The sequence below is a fragment of the Musa acuminata genome, unplaced genomic scaffold, assembly GCF_036884655.1.
Source record: "Musa acuminata AAA Group cultivar baxijiao unplaced genomic scaffold, Cavendish_Baxijiao_AAA HiC_scaffold_1138, whole genome shotgun sequence".
Taxonomy (NCBI): Eukaryota; Viridiplantae; Streptophyta; class Magnoliopsida; order Zingiberales; family Musaceae; genus Musa; species Musa acuminata.
This window is the reverse complement of record NW_027021350.1, coordinates 75,168-102,500: the sequence shown is the minus strand read 5'-3', so window position 1 is coordinate 102,500 and position 27,333 is coordinate 75,168. Positions and strand designations below refer to the sequence as shown.

The window sequence follows — 27,333 nt, the reverse complement described above, 5'->3', positions numbered from 1 at the left end:
CCCATCGGACAGCCCGTCGCCAACCATGAGTAACAAAGACTCAAGTGGCCGATCAAATAAGGCAATTGACGATAAGACACCATTGTGCACGAGAAGTACAAAGCAAGGCATTTTTGGCCACACAAGGAAGAAGAAGATTGCAAGTGAAGCAAAAAGGGCCCAAAAACAGGCCAAAACGGCCCAAAAATGATCAAAACTGGCCATTTTTTGCTACGCGAACAAGCGACGAGCGGCGGACAATGAGCGAAGTGAGGGGCAGCACCTTCCCTGTTATACGAAAGCCTCATCCAACCCTGTGCCTCCCAAGGGTTCTAGGGTGCTGAGATGGCTGACGTTTCGCTCCATACATGACGGTCATCGCAGCACGCAAGAACAACCCAAAAACAGGCCAAAACGGCCCAAAAACATGTCAAAACTGGCCATTTTTGGCTGCACGTGCGAGCGGCGAGCGGCGGACAGCGAACGAAGCGAGTGGCAGCACCTTCCCTGCTATACGAAAGCCCCATCCAGCCCTATGCCACCCGGGAGATTCTAGGGTGCTGAGATGGCTGACGTTTTGATCCACACACGACGGTCGCCGCGGCTTGCAAGAACAGCCAAAAACAGGCCAAAATGGGCCAAAAACGAGCCAAAACTGGCCATTTTTGCTTGCGTGAACAAGCATCGAGCAACAGACAGCAAGCGAAGCGAGGGGCAGCACCTTCCCTATTATACGAAAGCCACAACCATCCCTGTGGCACCCGGGGGGTTCTAGGGTACTGAGATGGCTGACGTTTCACTCCATTCATGACGGTCATCACGGCATGCAAGAACAGCCCAAAAACTAGCCAAAACGACCCAAAAAGGAGCCAAAATTGGCCATTTTTTACACGAGCGAGCGGCGGACAGCGAGCGAAGCGAGGGGCAGCATCTTCCTTGCTATACGAAAGCCCCATCAAGCCCTGTGCCACCCGAGAGGTTCCAAGGTGCTGAGATGGCTGACGTTTTGCTCTGCTCACGACGGTCGCTGCGGCACGCAAGAACAGCCCAAAAACAGGCCAAAAGAGCCCAAAAATGGGCCAAAACTGACCATATTTGGCTGCGCGAGCAAGCAGCGAGCTGTCACGGACAAACTTCTAAACAAGGTGTTTGATGTAATGCTTATGTATGTCCGTGTCGTTTGGCATGTTCATGCCTTGTACAGCAGGTAGAGGGGCGGCCGAAGGCTTAATAGTGCCATGTTAGTTGGGTTGGTGGCCTCTTTAGGCTTGTAAATAAAGGTTGTGTCATGTGGACACGTTCGAGAGCTTCTCGGTCTGTAATGGACCATTTTACCCTTTGTTGTGCCACTGTTCAGAGCTTGTAAAGTTTGTTTGTAATTTGCATTGTCTATAAAGTGTTTTTCGGACATGTCTGCTTGTGGATCCCGATTGAGGCGTTCTTTTTAACCCGTTCTCTCTTTGGTTGGTCCTAAGGGACAATGGGAGGCTTCGGGGAGGCTGACCTTTGCGGACGGACGCGCGAGGGTGCCGCACAACTTAGGCAAATCCAGCTAAGTCCGTGTCATATGGTATCAGAGCGGGACAAGCACTCATAGAAACACTTGACATGCAAACGTGGGGGACCTAGCGGGGCTGCGTTGAGGGCAGTCAGCAACGCGCGACCGTTTGAGGGAAAACGGGCATGGAGATGTAGGGAAAAGAGTCGCTCAGAGGAGCGGGCATCTAATATTAGCATTCAGAGGAATGGCCAACCCTTCGCGCAAGAGGCACCACGAGAACAGGCAAGCTTGGAAGAATGCGGAGCGCACAAAGGTTGGGATGGCTGAGTTTGAGCTACGGCTCAACGTTGACAACTATACTTGATGGTGCTCTAGGCAAGTGAGGCGCTTGGCAAGAATGAGACCATGCAAGGTGGAATGAGTTGCTCAACGACCAAAAGAGTTATGCAAAGCTCACAGAGGTTAGGGGAATTGCTAACTCGAAGAATTTGGTACTCATGCATGGGCTTGTATGCGGACGATGGAATGTTCGCGGCCATCCCAAGGCAACCGAAACTCGGCGCCATGGAGCATTGAAACTTTCTCTTCGGCATGCGAAGGATACGTCCGGAGGAGGCTGAAGTGTGCAACGAGTTCAGCATGTTGCTAGGCCTTGAGGGGTGCAGCGGTGGCTGTATTGACGTGGAGGCGCAATCTAGCAAGTGCGTTTGCAAGAGGCAGAACAATGCACAGTTTGTTCAGCAGATCGGAGTAGTCCAAGGGGATGGTGGTCTCCGAAACGAAGAGAGATGTTGCTCCAACAGGACAGTTATCCAGGAGGGATAAGTCTCGGCACTCCAGAGAGAGAATCATGTGAGACGGACTTCACATGTTGAGGAGGAAGTACCTCACAAACAACAACTCCACGAAGCTCAATGGACCGAGCAAGCAGCGAGGAGTTGTCGCATGATCTCGCTCGAGAGAATGCATTGGTGGATGCATTGCGAGATCAAGTGGGGGAGCGACCTAAAGCAACTTAAATGAAGGCACACTTGGAGTCAATGTGGAGATCGGACTCAAGGGAGGGCTGACCCGTGGAATGGTGGGCACGAGGGCCACCATCGACTCAATGCAAAAATGAGGAGCGGAGCAACTTGGGTGTAACTTGGCGAAGTACCCAAGCCGCATGAAGGGAGCCAGCATAGAAGTTGGAACGTGGAACAGAGGCACAGTGCTTTCCTTGCAGAGGCAATAGTAGGATCATGTTGTTCCATGGGTCCTTCATTCTGACGGAGCAGACTCATCTTGCATGGTGCCAAAGACGAAGGGAGCTTCGGGGCACATGCACCTTATCTCGGAGAAGCATTTGATGGAGGAACTAAGGCGACTCAATTTGCAGAGGCGAAGTTAGGTACAGAAGGCCTTAGCACGGGGCAAGAGGACGGAGAGGCGAGTACTCTTGAAGAATATGCCACAGTGTTTCCATTCGAGTTGCTATGAAGGAAGCGGTGCGTAGCGGAGATTGTGCTGGTAGGGGCAGAGGCCCAGGATCCAGACAATGGTGCACAAATTACAGTGAAGTCGGTGGACTTCGGGAGTGACTAGGCGACAGACTGTCCTAGAGCGGTGCTTCATCTAGGTGTGACCCAAGAGTGGGTGGATGAAGGTCGATTGCCAAAGGAGCGAACAAAATCGAAGGTGGTGGAGACCCTGTGATGTATTGGCAGAGGCCACACATGGAGGGTTCACAATTCGAGTTTATTCCACAAGGATCAGAATGCAATGGAGATGTCACCAGGAGGCGACATGGTGCAGCGGATCGTGGTGGAACAGTTCGTGGCAATGTGACACACACAACATAGTCCCGGGAGGGATTAGATCATATGGAGGTATGATCGGGAGCTACTGGGAGCTCCACTTCGGTGAACAACACGACGGCAAGAAGGGCTATGGATTCAAGGAGTGAAGGCCATGGTACCGCAGAGGCGGGTCTTCCGTGCGTGCATCGAATTTTGCTTCGGATGAAAGCCTTGGTCATATCAGCATATGGGGGCTGGGTTCCACCAAGGGAAAAAGTTCGAATGCAAGTACCAGTGAGTTCCATGGGAGGAACTTGATCATGCAGAGGTATGATCGAAGCAGCTGGAGAGTTGGACTGCTCCAGAGCTCATATTCGCTTAAGGGAGCCTGGCAAGTCAGAGGACAAGGCCGAGTAAGCGAACATTGCTACCAAGGAAGCTAAGGAGAACAGAATCGGTGCAAACCCTACAATGTGATGGCAGAGGCCATGCATGGGAGTTGCAGTCTGTCTTTCCATCGACCAAACGGACTGCTTGGAGAACACAGAGGTGTTGAAGCAGGGGGTCGAAAGGGGCGAGGAAGCGACGATGAGTCCAAAGGGACTTAGCTACCCAAAATCAAGCATCAGTCAGAATGGAGGTAGACTCAGAGGAGTGCCACGGAGACATATCTACTGATCGTGAAGAAAAGGGATGCAGATGCGAGGAGATGGATAGTAGGGCCATGGGCATGGCAGCGCCATGGTACCGCAAAGGCGGGACTTTCGTGAAAGTCATCGATCCCTTGCTCTCACGGAGGGAGAGCGCTTGGTCGTGAAAGGGGCCGAGGAGGTGGAGCATGCAGAGGCAATCTCCAAGTACCGAGACAAGGCTGAAGGGCAGAGGCCAAGAAACTTCGTAAGACCGGTGTCAACAAGTTTCTCATCAAGATAGCTGTAAGTGGAGGACTTCGGGTCATGCAAGAGTGCACGACCAAGGAACGAAGCAGGCAGTACGTGGTGCTGTACCTTTGCTACTCAGTGGAGTAGGCGACAGGGTTGATGGAGAAGACAGTACAATCCCAGAGGCGACCTCATCTATCAGAGAATTACTCCAAGTTGGGGTGAAAACTTCTTGCATTCCAGAAGTTCAATGGCATTGAGAAAGTGAATCACAGTAGCTAACTCAATGCAAGGAGTGCAAACACTTCAAGTGCTTCAGAAGTGTGAGCAAAGAGCAGGCGAAGGCTAGTAACCAGCTCGATGCATGAAGTACAACCTCGAGGAGGCAGGCGAAGTCAAGTAACCTTTGCCTTCTCAACTCTTAAGAGGATGGGCGAAACCGAGTACCCAAATTCTCTTATCTATCCAGTAGAGGAGCTCTGCATAAGTTCAAAGACCCTTCGAAGATAATGGAAGACAATAGTTGTCAAATCCTCACTAACGGTGATCAGTGCTACTGAGAGTAGATTGTCCGCTTCATTTCCCAACGAAATGCCAATCGAAAGCGGAAGTGATGCGAACCTACTTTGATGTGACAACTAACTGAAAGAAGAGTCAATGAGCAGATTTTGTGGAGGAAGGACCCAAAACTTCAAAAGTTTGCGAGACGATGCTCGTTAAAGCTCCAACAAGCATCCACCCAGTTCGAGCAGCATGTGGAATTTATGAGAGACTGGCGCAGTAAGGATGATCTTTTCCTTCATCTGGGAGATCCGTAGGAATCAATGAGGATCAACACAACTCAGCCAACCCCACACCAGAGTCAGAGTCATTGGCGAGTTGAAGCAGCATGGCGGATCAAAGGTTTGACTACTCAGAAACAGCAACGGAGAGCAGCTGGGAGCCAGGAGGCGCATTACAGCTGGAGCAGAAGATTGAAGACTCAGCAAAGGCGAAGAGTTGCAGTGTTCACAAAGGATTCGACGAGGACGTCGAAGGGATAAGTGGGGGAGAATGTCAAGGACAAACTTCTAAACAAGGTGTTTGATGTAATGCTTATGTATGTCCGTGTCGTTTGGCATGTTCATGCCTTGTACAGCAGGTAGAGGGGCGGTCGAAGGCTTAATAGTCCCATGTTAGTTGGGTTGGTGGCCTCTTTAGGCTTGTAAATAAAGGTTATGTCATGTGGACACGTTCGAGAGCTTCTCGGTCTGTAATGGACCATTTTACCCTTTGTTGTGCCACTGTTCAGAGCTTGTAAAGTCTGTTTGTAATTTGCATTGTCTATAAAGTATTTTTCGGACATGTCTGCTTGTGGATCCCGATTGAGGCGTTCTTTTTAACCCGTTCTCTCTTTGGTTGGTCCTAAGGGACAATGGGAGGCTTTGGGGAGGCTGACATTTGCGGACGGACGCGCGAGGGTGCCGCACGACTTAGGTAAATCCAACTAAGTCCGTGTTAGAGTGGTAGCACCTTCCCTGCTATACGAAAGCCCCATCCAGCCCTATGCCACTCGGGGGGGTTTCCAAGGTGTTGAGATGGCTGACGTTTTGCTCCGCTCACGACGGTCGCCGCGGCACGCAAGAACAGCCCAAAATAAGCCAAAACAGCCCAAAAGGGGCCAAAACTGGCCATTTTTGGCTGCGCGAGCGAGCAGCGAGCGGCGGACAGCAAGTGCAGTGAGCGATAGCACCTTCCCTGCTATACGAAAGCTCCATCCAGCCTTGTGCCATCCGAGGGGTTCCAAGGTGCTGAGATGGTTGACGTTTTGCTTCGCTCACGACGGTCGCCGCGGCACGCAAGAACATCCCAAAAAGGGAACAAAACTAGCCATTTTTGGCTGCGCGAGCGAGCGGCGAATAGCGAGCGAAGCGAGCGACAGCACCTTCCCTGCTATACGAAAGCCTCATCCAGCTTTGTACCACCCGGGGGTTCCAGGGTGCTGAGATGGCTGACGTTTCGCTCCGCTCACGACGGTCACCACGACACGCAAGAACAGGCCAAAACAGCCCAAAAAGGGCCAAAACTGGCCATTTTTTGCTGCGCGAGCGAGCGGCGAGCAGCGGACAGCGAGCAAAGAGATGGGCAGCACCTTCCCTGCTATACGAAAGTCCCATCCAGCCCTGTGCCACCTAGGGGGTTCCAGGGTGCTGAGATGGCTAACGTTTCGCTCCGCTCACGATGGTCGCTGTAGCATGCAAGAACAGCCCAAAAACAGGCCAAAACAGTCCAAAAACAAGCCAAAACTGGCCATTTTTGGCTGCACGAGCGAGTGGCGAGCGACGGACAGTGAGCAAAGTGAGGGACAACACCTTCCTTGCTATATAAAAGCCCCATCCAACCCTATGCCACCCGGGGGGTTCAAGGGTGCTGAGATGGCTGACGTTTCGCTCCGCTCATGATGGTCGCCGTGGCACGCAAGAACAGCCAAAAAATAGGCCAAAACAGCCCAAAATGGGGCAAAAACTGGCTATTTTTGGCTGCACGAGCGAGCGGGGAGTGGTGAGCTATCACGGACTTAGCTGGTTTTCCCTATGTCGTGCGGCACCCTTGCGTGTCCATCCTCAAAGGTCAGCCTCCCCGAAGATAACTCTTCTTGGGGCCCTCGCCGGCGTCTCCGGACTTCCTAATGTTGTCGTCCGCCGCCGCGTCCTGGCTCAGGAATTTTAACTCGATTCCCTTTCGGAGCTCGTGCGGAGACACGCTCTCGGACAGGCTTCCCCCGTCCCTTAGGATCGGCTAACCCATATGCAAGTGTCATTCACATGGAACCTTTTGTTAGTTTGGCAAGTCCCATAGTCCCACATCGGGAAAATTAGACTTGTTGTCTCGTCTTGGAACTATAAATAAGGGCCTGGGCTTTGAAGTCAGATGTACCACAGGCAGCACAAGAGGCACCACAAGAAAACCTGCTTACGGTTTGGGTTTTTCTTGTTTAGTAAGCTGAAGGTGTTTTATGGCCTAGGAACATCTTCCTAAGGCATTTGTAAGTGTCCCTCTTTTATAGTAGTAATTTGCTCCTCTTTCGTTTGTGGATGTAGGTCAATTGACCGAACCACGTATATCTGGTGTTCTGGTGTTCTTGTCGCTTTTATTCTTTCCGCTTTATTGTCTTTGTTGTGTTGCCAAAATTACCCTTTGGTAAATATCCTAGGGCTAGCTCTAACAAACTGGTATCAGAGCCTGGTTCTGGGATCTTTTGGCAACGATGACAATAACAAAGATTGTTGTCAAGAAATTCGACAGAAATGTCAACTTCGGCTTGTGGCAACTCAAGATGGAGGCCATTTTGGTTCAAGACGGAGTTGATTTGGCACTTCAGGGTGCCGAGAGCATTCCAGATGATATGTCAAAAGAAGAGCTTGCGGGTATGGATAAGAAGGCCCGATCAAGCATCATTCTAAATCTCTCTGACGAGGTTTTACGGGAGGTAGCTACGGAGACTACGGCTAAGAGCATGTGGGAGAAGCTTAAAGCCTTGTACATGAAGAGGACAATGGAGAATCGTCTCTACTTGAAGCAGAGACTGTATATGCTTCGGATGATTGAAGGTACATCTATACTCTCGCATCTTGATAAGTTTGATTCTTTGGTTATGGATTTGGAGAATATAGATGCAAAAATTGATGATGAGGATAAGGCTTTGTTACTCTTGTGTTCTCTTCCCAAATCTTTTAAGCATTTCCGTGATACTTTGATTTATGGAAAAGAAACAGTTTCTTATCAAGAAATTAAGTCTGCACTGAAATCTAAGGAGCAGATAGACAAGAATATCACTGGGGAAAGTAGAGAGAATCAGGCTGAGGGTCTGGTTGTTAGGGGGAGAATGGATAAAAGAGAATTTGACAGTAGTAGATCTAAATCTAGATCTAAATCCAAACATAGAAATTTGGAATGCAGATATTGTCATAAAATGGGGCACATTAAATCTGATTGCTTTAAATTGAAAAATAAATTAAAGCAAAAGGAAAATTTTGTTGAGAAAACTATTGAATCCGCTGAAGTTAGTGTAGCAACTGATGAGAATGTTGGAAATATTTTTTCTGCTATTGATGACAGGACGATGTCTAAAAATGAATGGATTTTAAATTCAGGTTGTTCTTATCACATGTGTCCCAATAGGGATTTGTTTTCCACATATGAATCTTGTAATTGTGGAATTGTTTTGATGGGCAATAATACCGCATGTGATGTTGTTGGTAGAGGTACAATCCGAATTAAAATGCATGATGGTATTGTGAGGACGCTCACTAATGTTAGACATGTTCCTGATTTGAAAAAGAATCTCATCTCTTTAGGCACCCTAGAGGCCCTTGGGTGTAAATACACAGCTGAAGGTGGAGTTATGAAAGTTTCTAGAAGTGCTCTTGTTGTTATGAAAGCTTGTAGGTCTGGTAGCTTGTATATTCTGCAGGGAACTACTGTCACAGGTTCAGTTGCAGTCTCGTCATCATCATTGTTTGATTTTGACATCACCAAATTATGGCATATGCGTTTGGGTCATATGAGCGAAAAATGTTTGAGCATATTGAGCAAAAGAGGTCTACTTTGCGGACAGAGTACTGGGCCACTTGATTTTTGTGAACACTGCATTTTTGGAAAGCAGAAAAGAGTCAGCTTCACTTCTCCGGTAATTCACAAAACGAAAGGTACTCTTAACTATATTCATTCAGACCTTTGGGGTCCAGCTCATGTTCAATCTAAGGGTGGTGTCAGGTATATGTTGACTTTCATTGACGATTATTCCAGGAAAGTTTGGGTTTATTTTCTGAAGCATAAAAATGATGTTTTTCTAACCTTTAAACAATGGAAGGCTTTGATAGAGAAGCAAACAGATAAACAGATTAAGCGGCTTCGAATAGATAATGGCATGGAATTTTGTGAAGGTGATTTTGAAGAATTCTGCAAAAATGAAGGAATCGTTCGGCATCGCACTGTTAGGATGACGCCTCAGCAAAATGGTGTGGCCGAACATATGAACAGAACACTCTTGGAGAGAGCAAGGTGTATGATCTCAAATGCAGGGTTGACAAAGAACTTTTGGGCAGAGGCGATTAATATGGCCTGTTACGTTGTCAACCGCGCTCCTTCTGCAGTACTTAACTTTAAAACTCCAGAGGAAGTTTGGTCAGGTACTCCTGCTGATTATTCTAATTTTAAAATTTTTGGGTGCCCAGCATACATGCATGTAAATGAAGGAAAATTAGAGCCTCGGGCTAAAAAGTGCATTTTCCTTGGGTATTCTTCTGGGGTGAAAGGATACAGATTATGGTGTTCTGATCCCAAATCCCCAAAATTTATAATCAGTAGAGATGTTACTTTTGATGAATTGTTTATGTTATCTTCCAAAGAAGATTCTACTAGTTGTACAAATGATAGTGCGCAGAAGCAGGTGGAGCTTGAGATTGGTAGTTCAGATTTTTTTAAGTCGAACTCTTCTACTCAAAGAATGCTAGTAGATGGTCCCGAGTCTACTAACGCAGATGATCCAGAGGAAGAGCAATATTCCATAGCTAAGGATCGACCACGGAGAGAAATTCGACCACCACAAAGATATGCAAATTTGGTTGCATATGCTTTGTTTGTTGCAGAAGAGACGAGTGAAGTTGGTGAGCCTACTTCCTACTCAGATGTAGTTTCTTGTGATAATTCCGCTAAGTGGTTGATTGCGATGAATGAAGAAATTGAGTCTCTCCATCGGAATAGAACTTGGGATCTTGTGAAGCCACCTTCGGATAAGAAAATTGTTGGATGCAAATGGGTCTTCAAAAGGAAGGAAGGTATTCCAGGGGTTGAAGATGCAAGGTATAAAGCACGGTTGGTTGCAAAGGGCTATAGTCAGGTACATGGTGTTGATTTTAATGACGTATTCTCACCTGTTGTTAAACATAGCTCTATTCGTGTTTTGCTTGCTTTAGTTGCCATGTATGATTTGGAATTGGAGCAACTTGATGTCAAGACAGCTTTCTTACATGGTGAACTTGAAGAACAAATTTATATGGAGCAACCTCATGGATTTGAAGTTGATGGTAAGGAAGACCATGTTTGCTTGTTAAAGAAATCCTTGTATGGATTGAAGCAGTCTCCAAGACAGTGGTATAAGAGGTTTGATTCTTTTATGTTGGGTCATGGTTACACGAGGAGCATGTATGATAGTTGTGTTTACTTCCGGAAGTTAATTGATGGCTCTTTTGTGTATTTGTTGCTTTATGTTGATGATATGCTTATTGCAGCTAAGAATTTGTCAGAAATTCACACTTTGAAAATGCAGCTGAGTAGTGAATTTGAAATGAAAGATTTGGGAGCAGCTAAGAAAATTCTTGGCATGGAGATCAAAAGAGATCGAGAAGTTGGAAAATTATTTCTGACTCAGAAAAATTACCTCAAGAAAGTCTTGGAGAGGTTTGGCATGAAAAATGCTAAGCCAGTTAGTACTCCTCTTGCTAGCCATTTTCGGCTATCTACTGCTCAGTCACCACAATCAGTTGAAGAGGAAGAATATATGGTGAAAGTTCCATATTCTAGTGCCATCGGCAGTATTATGTATGCAATGGTTTGTACTCGTCCAGATATTTCACAAGCAGTCAGTGTGGTTAGTAGATATATGTCTCGCCCGGGTAAAACACATTGGCAGGCTGTGAAGTGGATTCTCAGATACTTGCAAGGGACTTCAGATGCTTGTTTGGAGTTTGGGAAAAATCGTGACACTTTGGTTGGTTTCGTCGACTCTGATTATGCTGCGGATCTTGATAAACGAAGATCTTTGACAGGCTATGTATTTTGCGTTGGCGGTTGTGCAGTTAGTTGGAAAGCTTCCTTACAACCTGTCGTAGCTTTATCTACTACAGAGGCAGAATATATGGCAGTGACAGAGGCGATCAAAGAAGTTTTATGGTTAAGAGGATTGTTCAGCGAATTATGTCTGAATCAAAGTGTTACTACAATTTACTGTGATAGTCAAAGTGCTATTCATTTGACTAAAGACCAGATGTATCATGAGAGGACAAAACACATCGATGTGAAGTTTCATTTTATTCGAGATATCATTGCTGAGGGAAAAGTCCTTGTTCAGAAAATTCATACGAAGGACAATCCAGCTGATATGTTTACGAAGCCTCTTCCGATTTACAAGTTCAAGCAGTGCTTGGACTTGGTTGGTGTTCATTGTTGGTGATTGCCCGTTAGGGCTTTTTATGAAGAAGGTGGAGCAAGTTTTATTGGGACATGCCAAGGTGGAGATTTGTTAGTTTGGCAAGTCCCATAGTCCCACATCGGGAAAATTAGACTTGTTGTCTCGTCTTGGAACTATAAATAAAGGCCTAGGCTTTGAAGTCAGATGTACCACAGGCAGCACAAGAGGCACCACAAGAAAACCTGCTTACGGTTTGGGTTTTTCTTGTTTAGTAAGCTGAAGGTGTTTTATGGCCTAGGAACATCTTCCTAAGGCATTTGTAAGTGTCCCTCTTTTATAGTAGTAATTTGCTCCTCTTTCGTTTGTGAATGTAGATCAATTGATCGAACCACGTATATCTGGTGTTTTGGTGTTCTTGTCGCTTTTATTCTTTCCGCTTTATTGTCTTTGTTATGTTGCCAAAATTACCCTTTGGTAAATATCCTGGGGCTAGCTCTAACACCTTTCCCCTCTTCAGCCTTCAAAGTTCTCATTTGAATATTTGCTACTACCACCAAGATCTGCATCGACGGCCACTCCGCCCGGGCTTGCGCCCTGGGTTTTATGGCGACTACCGCGCCCTCCTACTCATCGGGGCTTGGCGCTCGCCCCGATGGCCGGGTGTGGGTCGCGTGCTTCAGCGCCATCCATTTTCAGGGCTAGTTGATTCGGCAGGTGAGTTGTTACACACTCCTTAGTGGATTTCGACTTCTATGACCACCGTCCTACTGTCTTAATCGACCAACACCCTTTGTGGTGTCTGGGTTAGTGCGCAGTTGGGTACCATAACTCGGCTTCCAGTTCATCCCGCATCGCCAGTTCTGCTTACCAAAAATGGCCCACTTGGAGCTCTCGATTCTGCGACGCGGCTCAACGAAGCAGTCGCGCCGTCCTACCTATTTAAAGTTTGAGAATAGGTCGAGGGCGTTACGCCCCCGATGCCTCTAATCATTGGCTTTACCTGTTAGAACTCACACGTGGGCTCCAGCTATCTTGAGGGAAACTTCGGAGGGAACCAGCTGCTAGATGGTTCGATTAGTCTTTCGCCCCTATACCCAAGTCAGACGAACGATTTGCACGTTAGTATCGCTTCGGGCCTCCACTAGAGTTTCCTCTTGCTTCGCCTCGCTTAGGCATAGTTCACCATCTTTCGGGTCCCAACATGCATGCTCCAACTCGAACCCTTCACAGAAGATCGGGGTCGGCCGGCGGTGCAACCCCTCGAGAGGGTTCCCGCCCGTTAACTTCCTTATGCCTTCCGGGTTTCCGCACCCGTCGACTCACACGCATGTCAGACTCCTTGGTCCGTGTTTCAAGATGGGTTGGATGGGGAGTCCACTGGCCGATGTCTAGGTCGCGCGTGTACCCCGCAGGGCACACCGATGGCGAGCGTCATGTCCTCGACCACATCGACAGTATCTCCTCAAATGAACGATCCGTCCGGGCTTCGGCCATCGATGCAGCCCGCATCGATCCACACCCCAAGCCAAGTGGCGGACCGGCTAACCGCCTTTCTGCATCCGACCGAGGTGCATCGCCGGCCCCCATCGGCTTCCCTCCCGGCAATTTCAAGCACTCTTTGACTCTTTTCAAAGTCCTTTTCATCTTTCCCTCGCTGTACTTGTTCGCTATCGGTCTCTCGCCCATATTTAGCCTTGGACGGAATTTAGCGCCTGATTGGGGTTGCATTCCCAAACTGTTAGGATCGGAGCGACACTAAGAGGGGTGGGTGAATTAGTGCAGCGGATTAAAACTCGTAAGTTTGAAAACGATTTCGTAAATGCGAGGAGATTTCGTTTCGATAGTAACTTGAGTAGATGAAAACCGAAAGCTTGCAGTAGTGTAAATAATAATTTCAGGAAAGTAAGAACTCACATATTCAAGGAACACGCCAATTTAAAGTGGTTCGGTCAAAATGACCTACATCCACTTGCGAAGCCTTCTTCAAAGAGGCTCCCAACTTCCACTAGCAAATCACTTTGAAGGGGAAGGACAAATACCCCTCTTACAACCTTTTACAAGCGGTTCACACTCTTACAAGTTTTCAACGAGAAAGAAGGAGGTGAACACTCAAGCAATTGAAAAACAAGACTTGCTAAAGACTTTGCTAAGGCTTTATCTCAATTTCTTACTCCTCAAAAGGTTGTATTCTCTGTTGAGAATTGAGGGGTATTTATAGGCCCCAAGAGGATTCAAATTTGGGCTCCAAATTTTGAATTTTCTTGGGTTTCCGAGGCTGGCGGTGCCACCACCCGACCTCTCGGGTTCTGGGCGGTGCCACCGCTCAGTCCAGCGGTGCCACCGCTCAGTTCTTGGGTTCTAGGCGGTGCCACTGCCTAATCTGGTGGTGCCACTGCCTACACTATTTCAGCTCACTAGTTGGGCTCCAAACTTGGCCCAAACCAGTCCGAACTCGGGCCTAATTAGCCCCTACTTGGGTTATAGGATTAACACTTAATCCTAACCCTAATTAACGTGCTAACTACGAATTTAAAGACATTTCCTAAGCTATTACAAAGTCCGCAAGTCAAGACTTCTTCCGGCAAGCTTCCGGTGAACTTCCGGTGGTCTTTTGATAAACTCTCGGAAACCATTCTACGGACTCCCAGCAAGCTCCTAGACTTCACGATTTGATCTTGGCGAGTTTCGACGAGCTTCTTCGGTAAGCTACGATCAATCTCGGTGAGCTCCGTGAACTTCCAACGAACCTTCCGGCGAGCTTCCGAAAAACCCTTCAGCAAGCTTCCTACTCATTCTCAGCTAGTTCCGGTAGCATTCCCGATGAACCTTCGGACTTCCGTCGAACTCTCAAACTCGCAACAAATCCTTCACGCTTAACTCTGACACTTTGTTTCGCTTTATGTCTTCGTCGTTATCGTAGTTAATCCTGCAGACAAGCCAAAACTCTACTCCGATCTAGACAATTATTACAATGCGAATTGACATTCTGTTGCCCGGCACGTCATTGGTTGGCGCTTCGTCCGATTCTTCAGCGCATCGTCCTCTCTTGCGGCCTATTGCCCAATCGGCGGTTGACCTCTGCAACCCCGATATCTTTGGCGCAATTCTGCTCTTAGCCCGATGCCCAACGTCCGAAGCCTTCTGCCATCCAATATCCTAACATGATCTCCTCCGGCGCAACGTCAATTCCTCCTACGTTAACTATCTAATCCTGATCGAGTAGACCTGTGTCACTCCAAACGTAGATTTAATCATAAACATATATCAAGTGGTTTCATCATTAAAATATGAGATTCAACACAAACAACCCGACTCGTTGACAATGCCTCATGTTGCGATAGGGTCCGAGCCGGACATGGATCTCACCCTCCCTAGCGCCCCTTTCAAGTGGACTTGGGCTCGGTCCGTCGCTGAGGACGCTTCTCCAGACTATAATTCAGATGACGCAGGCGCTTGATTCTCAAGCTGGGCTGATCCCGGTTCGCTCGTCGTTACTAAGGGAATCCTCATAAGTTTCTTCTCCTCCGCTTATTTATATGCTTAAACTTAGCAGGTAGCCCCACCTGACCTGGGGTCGCGATCCATGGCATCGACTCGCACCACGACTTGGGTCCTCGAGGCCTCGCTTAGGTCCCGAAGGCATGACGTACTGCTTGCACAAGGCATCCACCACGCGTCGTGTTTGACAACCACTGACGGCCCGCTCTTCGGCCAACCGCACCTTCTGGCACAGGGGACCATCCTTCGTGTTCGCCCCCACCCCGAGGGGGCAACGGCGAAGCATCGAAAGCGTGATGCCTAGGCAGGCGTGCCCTTAGCCGGATGGCCTCGGGCGCAACTTGCGTTCAAAGACTCGATGGTTCACGGGATTATGCAATTCACACTAGGTATCGCATTTCGCTACGTTCTTCATCGATGTGAGAGCCGAGATATCCGTTGCCGAGAGTCGTCCTCCTACATGCAGCGAGGCCCTCCGACTCTGATGTTCGTGTTCCTTGGCGCTATCCGCGTCGCGGTTGGTAGTTCATCCCCTCGGTCATCCCACCCGAGGGCAGACCGATATTCGAGGTGTTGTCAGGATGAGCCCGACGAGCAATCGTTGACGCATTCACGATCATCCTCGTCAGTGGGTCTCGACAATGATCCTTCCGTAGGAGCGACGGGCGATGTGTACAAAGGGCAGGGACGTAGTTAACGCGCTTACTAGGAATTCAAGACGAGACGAGAGATGAGGTAAAACCAAGACGGTTGAGGTCCAATATTTTTGGAGATTACAGATATTGTAGGTTATTATTAGTTTTGAAGTGTATCTATTATTCTCCTCTATAATTCTTTTTCTACACCCTATGCTTTGTAAAGGCCCGCTGGGAAATTTGCCAACAAGATCAATCTACCAGAATAAGCTGATATGATCTGCTCTGGTTCCTCAGCCGTCAGAAAAACAAAGAACAAATAAAAACATTTCAAATATTCAAATAGCATCCTTTTCAGCATTCAAGCTGGTTCCATGCATATCGTCATTGTCAATTAGAGACTGTTATAGGAATAGAAACACAAATTTCAGTTTGTCATTGTAAATAGCAGATTGTTAAAGCAATAGCTTTATAACATTCTTTTTCACATTTCCTTTCAACAGCATCAGTAATAACTGTTGGAGTTAGATTGCCATTTTACCTGAAGGATGATATCTTCAGTGACATCAAACCATGAAATCACCAAAAAGAAATGTGCACCTTTCAGCATTCACTAACAAAAAGAACAAGAGAACCCACTTCAATATCGGACTCACAAAATTTTCAACTAAAACGTCGAGTACACTATTAACCAAAATGCAACAGATCTGACTGTCGATCCTACTTTTTGATCTCTGAGACCTTCATATTGATTCCAGTAACTATTTGATATTTAGATGGTGGCATTTGTGTCATCTTCCCAAATATTTCCTCATAGCAGGTCCACATTTCAAACCTTGTTGAAGCCAAAACGAAGAACAGAAAGATATTATATCAAATGGAAATTTAGCACACAGAAAGAAAAGAAGGGCTAGGAATTGTATACCAATATGCCAAGAATTGGAATGGTGCAAATTTCCCATAGATCGCCTCTAAATTCTTCCTCGAAGAACGAACCGTGCAATTCTTTATTGAATGAAACTGTAAAGATGGTTCAAAATCAGTATTGTTCCATGGTTGTCCAATTGAAAATCAGAAGTCGAGAAAAATCGAACCTGTTTTAAATGCCTTATGGTTTCTGAATCAGATGGTATCTTGTGGTAAAATCCCATGCACATCAGGATATTTGCACGTGTAAAAGGACCAAATCCATGTATGCCAGAAAGCTCTTTGTCAAGTTCATCATAGCTGTAAAGCGTAGATCCATTACAAATTTCTTCAAGCTTGCTGAACTGTATCTTGTGTTCAACAATGTCTTGAGCAAGTGACACAATCCACTGTGATCGATATCCAAGTTTGCAGCGGCTAGCCAGATAATTGACATCAACATTTGCCAGTTCTTCAGGACTAGGAAAATTTCCTTGTGTATTTGGCAGGCATAAAATTCCTGATGATAACTGACAAACTGGGCTGGAAGCATCCAGTTTGTTAATAATTGGTAGTCCCTCAAAATCATAGATACTATCAGTTTCTCCAACAGTGGATGTTTCCATCCTTTGAGAATTGTTAGAGTGATTGGAATGGTGGAAAAATGACATTGCCTTTTGTGCCAAATTACTTCCATTCTCTTGAGATTTGTCATCTGATTTGGCAATGACATCCGTGGTATTCTGACGTTTTCTTTTGAAATCTCTTAATTGAGGTGTCTTTGGATACAAGTCTCTGGATATTGTGCAACACTTCAATTCTAGTTGAAGCTCACAGAGGGCTTTTGCCATTGACAGAGTTCTTGGCCACCTAATAAATAGGGAAGGCATGTATAATTATGTCCAAGCTTAAAGTTTTGAATGGAAATGAAAATATGGACCAGAAGAAAATTGGATCATTTTAGTGTATTCCTTTTCCTTGTCTATACAAATGTATTTCATGATCTTGATGATGGTACAGTTAAACATCTGAAGTCACATAAGAAAACATGAAGGATCACATAGGCAATATCTATACAAATTTTCAAAACTATCAACAAGATGAATGATTATTTGCAAGGCAATAATATGTAGAAGGGTGGATGAAGATACATGAGAAATCATTACTTGTAAGGCAGTAATGTTCTTCAGATAAGTTAACCATCCCTTAGTGCTTCACAGAGAATTCACACTTACTTTCTCTTTGTCTACCATTGAATCATTCTTTTCTAAAAGAAATGCTTCCACTGAAATTCAAGAAGTAAAACCCATTTTCATGTGAAAATCTACTTATGTTAGAGGCAAGTCCAGTGGAATCCAACAAGTACTGTCATTTGGTATCTACAAATCACAGATGTAGTATCTATTGTGATAAATCACTGTATATTGTTAGTGGGCCATGCTGTAAAGATAAGGATCTTTCAGGAAAGAACAAAAAATGGATGCAGGACAGAAAATTTCCTTTTTTTTCTATTTCTTTATAATGCTGGATCTTATTGCAAATTAGTCTAGTGTCCAGTCAACTATTGACTAAATGGCAGTGGCCAGTGGAAATATGAGTTAGGGAGTAAAATGGCAGAATTTGAGAGAGAAGTCACCGCATAATAGGAATGTTATAAATGATGACTGCATCAGAACTCAAGGGACATGAGAAAACTCGCACTAACAGGTAAGGAAGAATATTTTTAAAACTATTATATTTGCTGAAAATGCAATATGGTAATAAGGTTTTGATTTTTAACAATGTTAAGTCCTTTATCCCATGTCTTCTAGGTTTATAACTAACGATACACACTTCAACATTAATTACAAAGAATCTCCCACTCGAAAAATTCACTAATCAGAAGATATAGAACTTGATTTTCCCGTTTCATTTAAGTCACTTGGCCATATTTATATAGGTCAGTATTTGCATCATGGTTCAACAGTAATACCCTTAGTATATCAATCATGCAAATTTTGAATACATGTAGAATAACAAGGACAACTGTAATAGAGAGTGAAGATCAGTAAAGGAGATAAATCTAAGCAACTGTACCCTCAAAACTGATCTACTAAGTATTACTTATTCACAACTCTAAATAGTACAAGGCATACCTAATTATGTTGCAGTTGAAGACCTAATTGCCAATAGGAAAAGAAAATTCACTTCAATTTGTTTAATCAAATTTCTGAAAAAAGATTTTTCTTTTGCAAAGTAAGTGCCGAAGGTGGGATTTAATCCCAGGACCTTGGGGTCATCTGTCAAAGTATTTACAAGCTAAGTTAATACCTTCACAAGCTAAGCTATCTAGCATCTTCAAAAAGGCTTGTTTGATGAACCATAAACGTGAAGAATGTGGGATAGTTGGAAAAAAAATCTTTACAGAGTCAAAAACTTGAATGATATAATATTCTCCTAAATTATTAAAACTAGTCGCATATGCCAAAATACAAACAATTGTAATATTCCTCATCAAAGTAGCTCTAGTCATTTGCTAATATGTTTTATCAGCACAATGATGTCACGATGACTTCTTCTCTTCTTCCTGATCTCAGGATAAGCACCATTTTTATGTCTCATAAAGCATCGGCTGACTTTTCTACAGCCTATGCACGTGTACTCTAATTGTTTACTTGGCATTGTGTAGCGTTTTGCTTTACATGTAACAATTAAGCAGATCTAGCATCTGCAAATGTACACACAGTTCCTTTTGTTTCCCCATTGATTTTTTTTTTTTGCTGCTGCTATTGCACATGAAATAGGGCTTTATCTAAAGGAATAGATAGGGATTTGATCGCTTCAAGGGGATCAACCTCCAGGTTGGCCAAAGGCTTTGAGTTATTTGATTGCTTAAGAAGAATAGCCAAAGAAATCATATATTTATAGGGTTATTTAATCCCTAGTCAACTAGGAATAGGAGTCCTAAAAAATAAAAATAGCAATTCTTAATTTGCTATATCAAAGGAATCCTAACAAACTCCTACCATAACTAGGAAAAACTAAATAGGAAAATTAAATATTAATATCAAATCCCTAAAATTAAGGAATCCTAACATTTCCCGCCTCTTCAAAGCAGAGCAGCAATAAATTCTCGAAACTTCTCCTCCAATACTTTGTAAGACTCCTAAGTGGCATCTTCAATTCGTAAGTTGGCCCACTGAACAAGCACCTCAATGACAAGATATATATAACGCATCATGACATGTTGATCGAGTACGGCTTGAAATAGGATTTAAACCTCACCAGCAGAAGAAATATCCAGCAAATGGTGTTGCACCACATCAGCCTCACCTAACTTCCTTTTTAAGGCAAGAAACATGAAAAACTAGATGTATCTTAGAGCTTGTTGGCAAGTCCAAGTCATAAGCAACTGGGCTAATGCGTTCCAACACCTTATAAGGCCCAAAGAAACGAGGAGATAGCTTCATAGAAGTCTGAACCTTTATAAAGGTTTGCTTGTAAAGCAAAAGTCGAAAAAAAACCCAATCACCTATTGTAAATTCTCGCTCACTACGATATTCATCAGCTTGTTGCTTCATTCTAGCTTGTGAGACTGCGAGATTCTCTCTTAGAAGTTGAATAATCTTATCCCCAAGAGATTATCTCTTAGAAGTTGAATAATCTTATCCCTATCTTGGGGCACTGTGAGCTCGGGGCCTGCCATGTCCATACTATCATTGTTAATCCATATGAATGGTGCAACTTCCTTGGGATCCAATCATCCTTTTCTGCTAACAACCACGAGATACATATGCTTTCATAGTTAGGAAGCACCAAACTATCCCAAATTGCAGCCTTAATCTGATTGCCGAAAAGCAAAGCAATATGGCTGCTAGTTATTTTTCGATCCCCAACTGATGAGTCCAAATTCCAATGTAATTCCGGCATTGTTGAAGCCAAACCACAATTGATCAGAAGGCGACGGCTTAATATGTAAGCACAATGTCCCACGAAGCGAAGCAACTCGTATTGCCAAAGAAAGTGGTACTTGTGAAACTTGATCAGCGAGAGAATGTAGGATAGCCTTCCATCTAGACACGTAACTTGAAGTCCAACTGGTGCTCTTTGTGTTTCTAAGGCCATCTGCTTTACCCACTTCATTTCTGTTATCCATTCCAACAGCCGAATTGCTTGAGGATTTCAACTGATTTCCATAATGCTCAATGCCCTTAAGAAAATCAGAATTCACCTCACCAGTTGATTCCAAACTTGTTTTTATTATGTCTTTTTGCAATTCAGGTTCACGGACTTCTAGTCTTGTCTCTATGTCCAATATTATACCACCAAAGTATTCAATATCAACTTCCATAGACCACATTTCATTCAAGTCCATAGAGAAAACTGTTATTCTATGAACATAAGGTGGAAGGTTACCAAGATCTAAGCCAGTACATGTGATTTCACCAATATAACTTGGTGTCGTCATATTTGACAATGTCCTTTAGATGCGTGCTTTTATGAGATTATTGATCTCACTACCTTTTTTCACATCAAAAAATAGCCTTGAAAACAAGAAATTCCAACAAAGTGTACCCTCATCACTGATAAACTTTTCGTCAGCAGTTGAATCAAGAATGGCAGGAACATACTTTTGTTACCAAAATGAGTAGAAGTTGGTGGTACAGGTTGTGTCATATCTTGCATGGAATTACTTGAGGATTTGTCTTTGGATGAGCTTTTTATGAATCCATCACTTGAAGATACAGAATTTGATGAACGCAACTTCTCAACAATCTTCCTTTCACCATAGCCTAATGATGAATTTACAAAAGTAGACAAGCCTCATTTTCAACAGAATTTATGAATCCACTCTTTGAAGCCTTCTTTGTAGGTTTTTTTAAAAAAAGGTGAATTCTTGAAGCTCCATCAATGCTACTTGTTTTGTCTGTAGTCTTGGTAAAAACTATTGATGGCTTCAGAAAAGAAGGATATTCAATATTTAAGAATGATAGATAGCCTTGGAAGTCTTCGTAAAACTGGGAGAACAAATTCCATTTTCCCTTATCAGGGCAGGAAGCAAGAAGGAGTGCTTTGCACCAGGATTCCTTCTCCCAAGAAGTGTCAAAGTATAAGAAACATGTTTTATTCCCCTTATAAATCTTTGATTCCTTGCTTTCCAATTTAATGGGATACCCTTTATCCCACTTGTTAGTGTAAACAACTTTATGTCATGGCCTCGGGGCCAACACGGCTTGGTCCGGGTCCGAATGGGCGGGGATCTTGTACGGCGCTCCTCGAGCCCGCCGAGGAGGTCGGGTGCGGTGTTTGATCAGGACGGTGTAGCCGTCACTTCTGGGCAGGAACTCCTCGCCTGCGCGTCCGCTGGGGACCTTGGTCCTCTGCACCTGCACGAAGGTCGGGTCGAGGCGCTCACTTCTGGGCAGGAACTCCTCGCCTGCGCGTCCGCTGGGGACCTTGGTCCTCTGCACCTGCACGAAGGTCGGGTCGAGGCGCTCGGCCCGACCCCTCCGACGATCAAGTTAGCAGATGCGGAGTGGAGTTTTTCGTCTATCTTGGTCTCTTTTTTACTGTTTCCCCCCCTCCTTTCTAATGAACGATAGGGTATTTATAGGGAAGCATACTGCTTCCTGAGCTGCCCGCTTGCAGGGGGCAGGCTGGTAGCGTCTGACTTTGTGTTGGCATTGCGTGAAGAACCAAATTGCCACAGGGCATGGGCGTGCCTCTGTCGTCATTCTCCTCTGCCTCGGCCAAGCGTGTTGGGTCAGACAACGATGAAGTCATTGTCTGAGAGCGGGTGACGTCAGCGCACATCGCGTCGGCATTATTGCCTTCTTTGGGCAGAGTGTCGTCCAGGCGTGGCTGACGTCATGGCGCGTCATGTCGCCATTATTACCCTCATCACCACTTTCATGAAGATAAATTTGATAAAGAAACAACTACCACCATACAACCAACAAGTTGTATAGTTATATTTGAATCATCAGGGTCAGACAAGATTAACGAGTGATCTTTAATTTTAGCATATTTTCGGACAGGAATAACCTTTATCTCGAATTTATCACAACATTCAATGCGATAGGCCAATTACACAACAATCTTGTTATCCATAAAATTGTTGGTGCTACTAATATCAATCAAAACAGGAACAAACTGACATTTCAAAAGCCCTTCAACTTTCATAGTTCAAGGATCAAAATAGCTAGCTAATGTACGACCAGTATGTGTGATAGGTTCAATAATCTCATCGTTATCAGTACCTTTATGATCATAGTCTACAGCTTCAATCTTTGGTTCCTCCTCAATTGGTTCAATCATCAAAAGTTTTCCTTGCTTGCATCGATGCTCCTTACTCCACTTTTCATCACATTGTCAACACACACTCTTTGCTGATCATTTTTTGAGTTCCTCTTCGATCAATCTTCTAGTATTAGGATTCTGATTAGGAATGGTTGGAGTAGTTGACTTACTAGTCACCTGTTTATTATCACTTATAGTTCGACGATTTTCCAGGTTAATTTTTTTTTTCATGCAGTCGTGCAAACGAAATTGCAACTATCATAGTGCAAGATTGACGAGCCTTAACTTCACAATGAATGTCTAAATTAAGACCTTCGATAAATGTTCCCACCAATTGTCTTTTAGACCAATCTTTAGTCCGATTTGATAGTCGTTCAAATCGACTTTATACTCCTACACAGTAGAAGTCTAGTGAATTTTGACAAATTGCACATCAATATTCTCATATTTAGATGGTCAAAATGAACAAAAAGCCCTTTCTTAAACTGCTCCCATGAGGAAACTCTATGACATGTTTCATACCAATCATACCATTAAATAGCATCCCTATCTAGTTGGATTAAAGCTATTTCTACTTTAGAATCTTCTGAAGTTTTATGAAAGCAACAAAATTTCTCTACTCTAAAAATCCAACTGGTCGAATCTCCATCTTCCCATCTAGAAAATTCCACTTTCATGCGAGGATAGCTATTATCACGCTCTTGGTAATCTCTTCCTGTGAATTCAGGGCGATCATGTTGTTTACTTGTAGAAGTCGAACTTCCATCTTATTGAATTTTGCTAAAACTTTCAAGCAAACTCTTTTTGAAATCATTAAGAGTTTCTTACAACCTACTCTCAATTTTTGTTTCTAAGGTTTCAAACTTAGTTTTCATAGAATTGTCAGTAGTCATTGCGTATGATTGTAGATATGTAATTCATAAGTTTTGTTTTTTATTTCAGGTCAAGAGCATGAGCACTGCTTACTTGGCATTAAAGGTGAAGTCGCTGTTAGCGGTATGAGTGTCGGGGCCTGTGGCAGCATTAGAGAGGAGATTAAGGGAATGAATGCCAAGGACACACCGTCGAGGAAATGCTGAGGACACACAATCGAGGAACGCCGCTCTAATACCATATGATAAAACCCTAGGGCTTTATCTAAGATAATAGATAGGGATTTAATCGCTTCAAGGGGATCAACCTCCTTTTGATCGCTTCGAGAGGATCAACGAACAACCAAAGGCATTACATATTTATAGGGTTATTTAATCCCTAATCAACTAGGACTAGGAGTCCTAAAAAATAAAAATAGCAATTCTTAATTTGCTATATTAAAAGAATCCTAACAAAGTCTTACCATAACTAGGAAAAACTAAATAGGAAAAATAAAGATTAATATCAGATCTCTAAAATTAAGGACTCCTAAAATTAAGGAATCCTAACGAAAAGCTACTTTTCTCTTGCTTAATAACAGAGTGACTCTACATAAACTTCATAAGTAGTCATAACTGGATCTCCTAGATAACAAAAGAATGAAAACCTAAAACAAGCACAAAACTGAGCTCTAACTAGAGATTAAAAGGAGGACAACTTACCGGCAGTTACAGAGCAGAATGCACTTGACCATGTCCTCAAAGAGGGTCGGAGAACGGAATATGCGCCCAAAACCCCTCTCCTTTGCAGCCGCGTGAATCGTATGGAACTCCTTGATCATCCTGTCATTCTCGTTTGACATCCTTAGCATCCTCTGAACTTGTGACTGCAACCGGAAACAACTTACGTTACCAGCTTATCGTCATAGATCACCTAAAGAAAACACAAGACTATGGAGAAAAAAGTACGAGGATGGCGTCTTGATCTTGCGACGAGAGGAAGGTAGTGCAATATACGGAAACCAGGAGGTGGTCGGGATGAGGAGAGGGTTGGGAGACGCGGACACAGAGAGACGCGGAAGAAGAGGAGAGGTGTAGGGGGCGGCGGAGGGATGCTGTGTCCGGGTCCCAGCCATTGGGGGCCATCATGAACAGGCCGTGGTTGCATACCGCGTTGGCCAGGTCGAAGGTGGGGTCTTTTACCGGCAGCCGCAGCACCACCATCCCTTCTTCGCCGTCTCCCATTCCCACTTCCTCAGGCAATGACGGTACTGTTCGAGACGTCGTCATCTTATGCTTTAAGAACGGAAGAGTCCACTGACAAAACGCAATGGCGAGAATCGAAGAGACGACTGATACATGGCGGTGACGTCATTTTCTTTTACTATAAGAAACTAACAGATCGCTGACAAATGGCAGCGGGAGTTCGAATTAGGCATAGTATCAGCTGGAGAAAAGTTACTGTTTTTATGGTAATGTTATGTGACCGAATTTTCAAAAAAAAAAACTTTGAGTTATTCGTCCATAAAATGCGTTAGACAGCATGAAAAGATTATTTTTATATGTCATAAAATGTTCAGTTGTCATGATATGATTGATGCATTAAAGATATATCAATTTTGATTATTTTTAGATTAGATATGTGAAGTTTAAAGAGATTAATGTGATTTTTATGTCTCCGAGGACTTATTTATAAATATAATATTATAGGGACTAAACTATAAAAGTTAAAATATAAATTTAAAATGATGATTTTTATCCTATTGCCTTTCATGCACCTCTGCTTCTCAAATGAGGAAAATAGAGGAGGGATGGTGGTGGAGGAGAAGAAGAGAAGGGAAGAAAGACAAAAGAGAAGAAGGAGAGGAAAAAGAGAAGGGGAAGAAGAAGAGGTTGCGGTTGAGGCTGTGGTTGGAGGAGAAGAAGAGAAAGGAAGGAAGGAGAGGAAGGGGGTTGTGGTTGCGACTACGACTATGGGAGAGAAAGAATGAGAGGAAGAAGAAAAGGGGAATAGGGGAGAGCAAGCGACTGCGCTCCTCTACCTTTCGCACGAGCAGCTGCAACCGTGGAAGAAGAAGGGAAAGGGAGAGAGAGAGAAAGGGGAAGAAGGAGCAAGGAGAAAGCAGAGGAGGAAGGAGAGGGAAGAAAGGGTTGCAGCTATGGCTGCGACTGTGAGGGAGAAGGAAAGGAAGGGAGAAGGAGAATGGAAGAAAGGAGAAGAGAGACCAAAGGAAGAGGAGTTGGCGGCTGTATGTGTGGGAGAAGAAGGAAAAAGGAAATAAAAATGTAGGAAGAAGGAAGAAATGATACTAGGGTAATGCAGAATACATTTGAAAGAAAGCCGATACTAAAGTTATAATTGCTAGAATAATTTTTCGGATTGAAAAGTGATACCGGGTAATGTATGATAGATTTTAAAAGAAAGTCGATAGTGCAAGCGTAATTGCTGTTAGTCATAAGTGTCCTATAAACTAATGTATAAAAAATTACATGACATGTAGTCTTTTTATTTATTATTATTATTATATTTTTGTTGAATCTCGGATTTTAATGATGAAGTCAATTATAATTTGTTTGATCTAATCTATATGTTGAGAAAAGTGTGCAGGATCACATTGGGAGTTCGAGAGTTCGTCGAAAGTCCGGATGTTTGTTAGAAGTTTTGCGGGAACCAACCGAGAAGTCCAGGAGCTTGCCATAGAAGCTCATCAGAACTCACCAAGATGATCGTCGCAAAGTCCATGAGCTTGTCGGGAGTCCACCGGAGCATTGCCGAGAGTTCATCGGATGTTCGCCGGAAGTACGTTGGAAGCTCGCCGGAAGAGCAATTGACACATCGAAACAAGAAGTGCAGTAAACATATCTTAATTATCGTAGTTAGAGTATAAATTAAGTTAGGATTGGGAGGTAATCTCACTAACTTAATTAGGAGCCAACTAGGCCCTTGATAGGGCTGAATTGGGCCGAATGGAGCAGCCCATTCAGCCCCTAAATTCTTGGTCAGCGGTGGCATCGCTTGGGAGACTCGGTCTCCTAGGAATTATGGGCGGTGGTATCGCCCCTGTTAGGCGGTGGCACCACCGGCAGTTATTGCTGCCAGCGGTGGTACCGCCCTTGTCAAGTAGTGGTACCGCCCAATGACAGGTGTCAGGCGGTAGTACCGCCTAGTAATAGCGGTGGTACCGCCAATACCGTAGAAATCCGGGATGAGACACTTCTTAGCTCTATTTTTGAAAGCCATTAGAGTCTATAAATACCCCACTCTTTTCTACATGAAAGGGAACGAAAGCTTGATATATTCTTTAGTCTTTGAAGTGTTAAAGAGTTGTAAAAGTGGTAGAGTTCTCCTCCTCCCTTTCTAAGTGTTGAGATCTTTCAAGAGAGGTGTGAGACTTGTAAGGGTTCTCTCCTAAACTCATGAAAATGAGAACGCGTTGTAAAAGAGGTGGTTGGTCTTCACCTATTGAAGGAAGGCCTTTAGTGGACGCTGGAGACCTCATCGGAGGAGGAATCCGAAAGTGGATGTAGGTCACGTTGACTGAACCACTCTAAATCTAGTTTGCATTTCATTTTGATCAATCTTCTTTAACTGCAAATCATTCATAGCATAGTGCTTTTTTTCCTCATCTTGCTTTCACTACACTTACGCTCTCTTACGTTTTAAAGTTACTATCTTTTTGAATCGATTTCTTTCAAACGTACGAAATATTTTCTAAAATTGTAAAAGTTTTCCGTTGCACTAATTCACCCCCCCTCTTAGTGCTGTTCTTGATCCTAACAATTTTCTTACTTTATATTGTTTATTGCATACATATATTGTGATGTCCATAGTTATGTGCAATGAAAATTGGATC

General features: G+C 44.2%; 1 protein-coding gene, 1 non-coding gene and 2 pseudogenes across 2 annotated transcripts; 1 reads left to right on the top strand and 3 right to left on the bottom strand.

Moving 5' to 3' along the window:
- The first annotated feature begins 12,731 nt into the window (after window positions 1-12,731).
- LOC135671131 (uncharacterized) lies at window positions 12,732-14,930 on the top strand (annotated as a pseudogene).
- Window positions 14,931-15,102: 172 nt separating this feature from the next.
- On the bottom strand, window positions 15,103-15,258 carry LOC135671304 (5.8S ribosomal RNA). Its single transcript, XR_010512708.1, has one exon. It is a non-coding gene; the product is annotated as a 5.8S ribosomal RNA (ribosomal RNA).
- Window positions 15,259-16,062: 804 nt separating this feature from the next.
- Window positions 16,063-24,791, bottom strand: LOC135671178 (uncharacterized). Its single transcript, XM_065179136.1, has 5 exons — window positions 24,449-24,791; window positions 24,203-24,366; window positions 16,538-17,219; window positions 16,369-16,463; window positions 16,063-16,278 (listed from the first exon to the last, which is right to left on the bottom strand). Exons 1-5 carry the CDS (start codon window positions 24,767-24,769, stop codon window positions 16,164-16,166), a joined length of 1,377 nt encoding a protein of 458 aa, XP_065035208.1. The 5' UTR covers window positions 24,770-24,791; the 3' UTR covers window positions 16,063-16,163.
- Window positions 19,939-22,600, bottom strand: LOC135671285 (uncharacterized; annotated as a pseudogene).
- Window positions 24,792-27,333: the final 2,542 nt, after the last annotated feature.

Coding starts and splice junctions, on each gene's coding strand:
- LOC135671178 (XM_065179136.1), bottom strand. CDS start 24,769: ATGACGACGTCTCGAACAGTACCGTCATTGCCTGAGGAAGTGGGAATG. Junction 17,220..24,202: donor ATTCTGCTCTGTAACTGCCG/GTAAGTTGTCCT, acceptor CCTATTTATTAG/GTGGCCAAGAACTCTGTCAA. Junction 16,464..16,537: donor CCATAAGGCATTTAAAACAG/GTTCGATTTTTC, acceptor CCATCTTTACAG/TTTCATTCAATAAAGAATTG.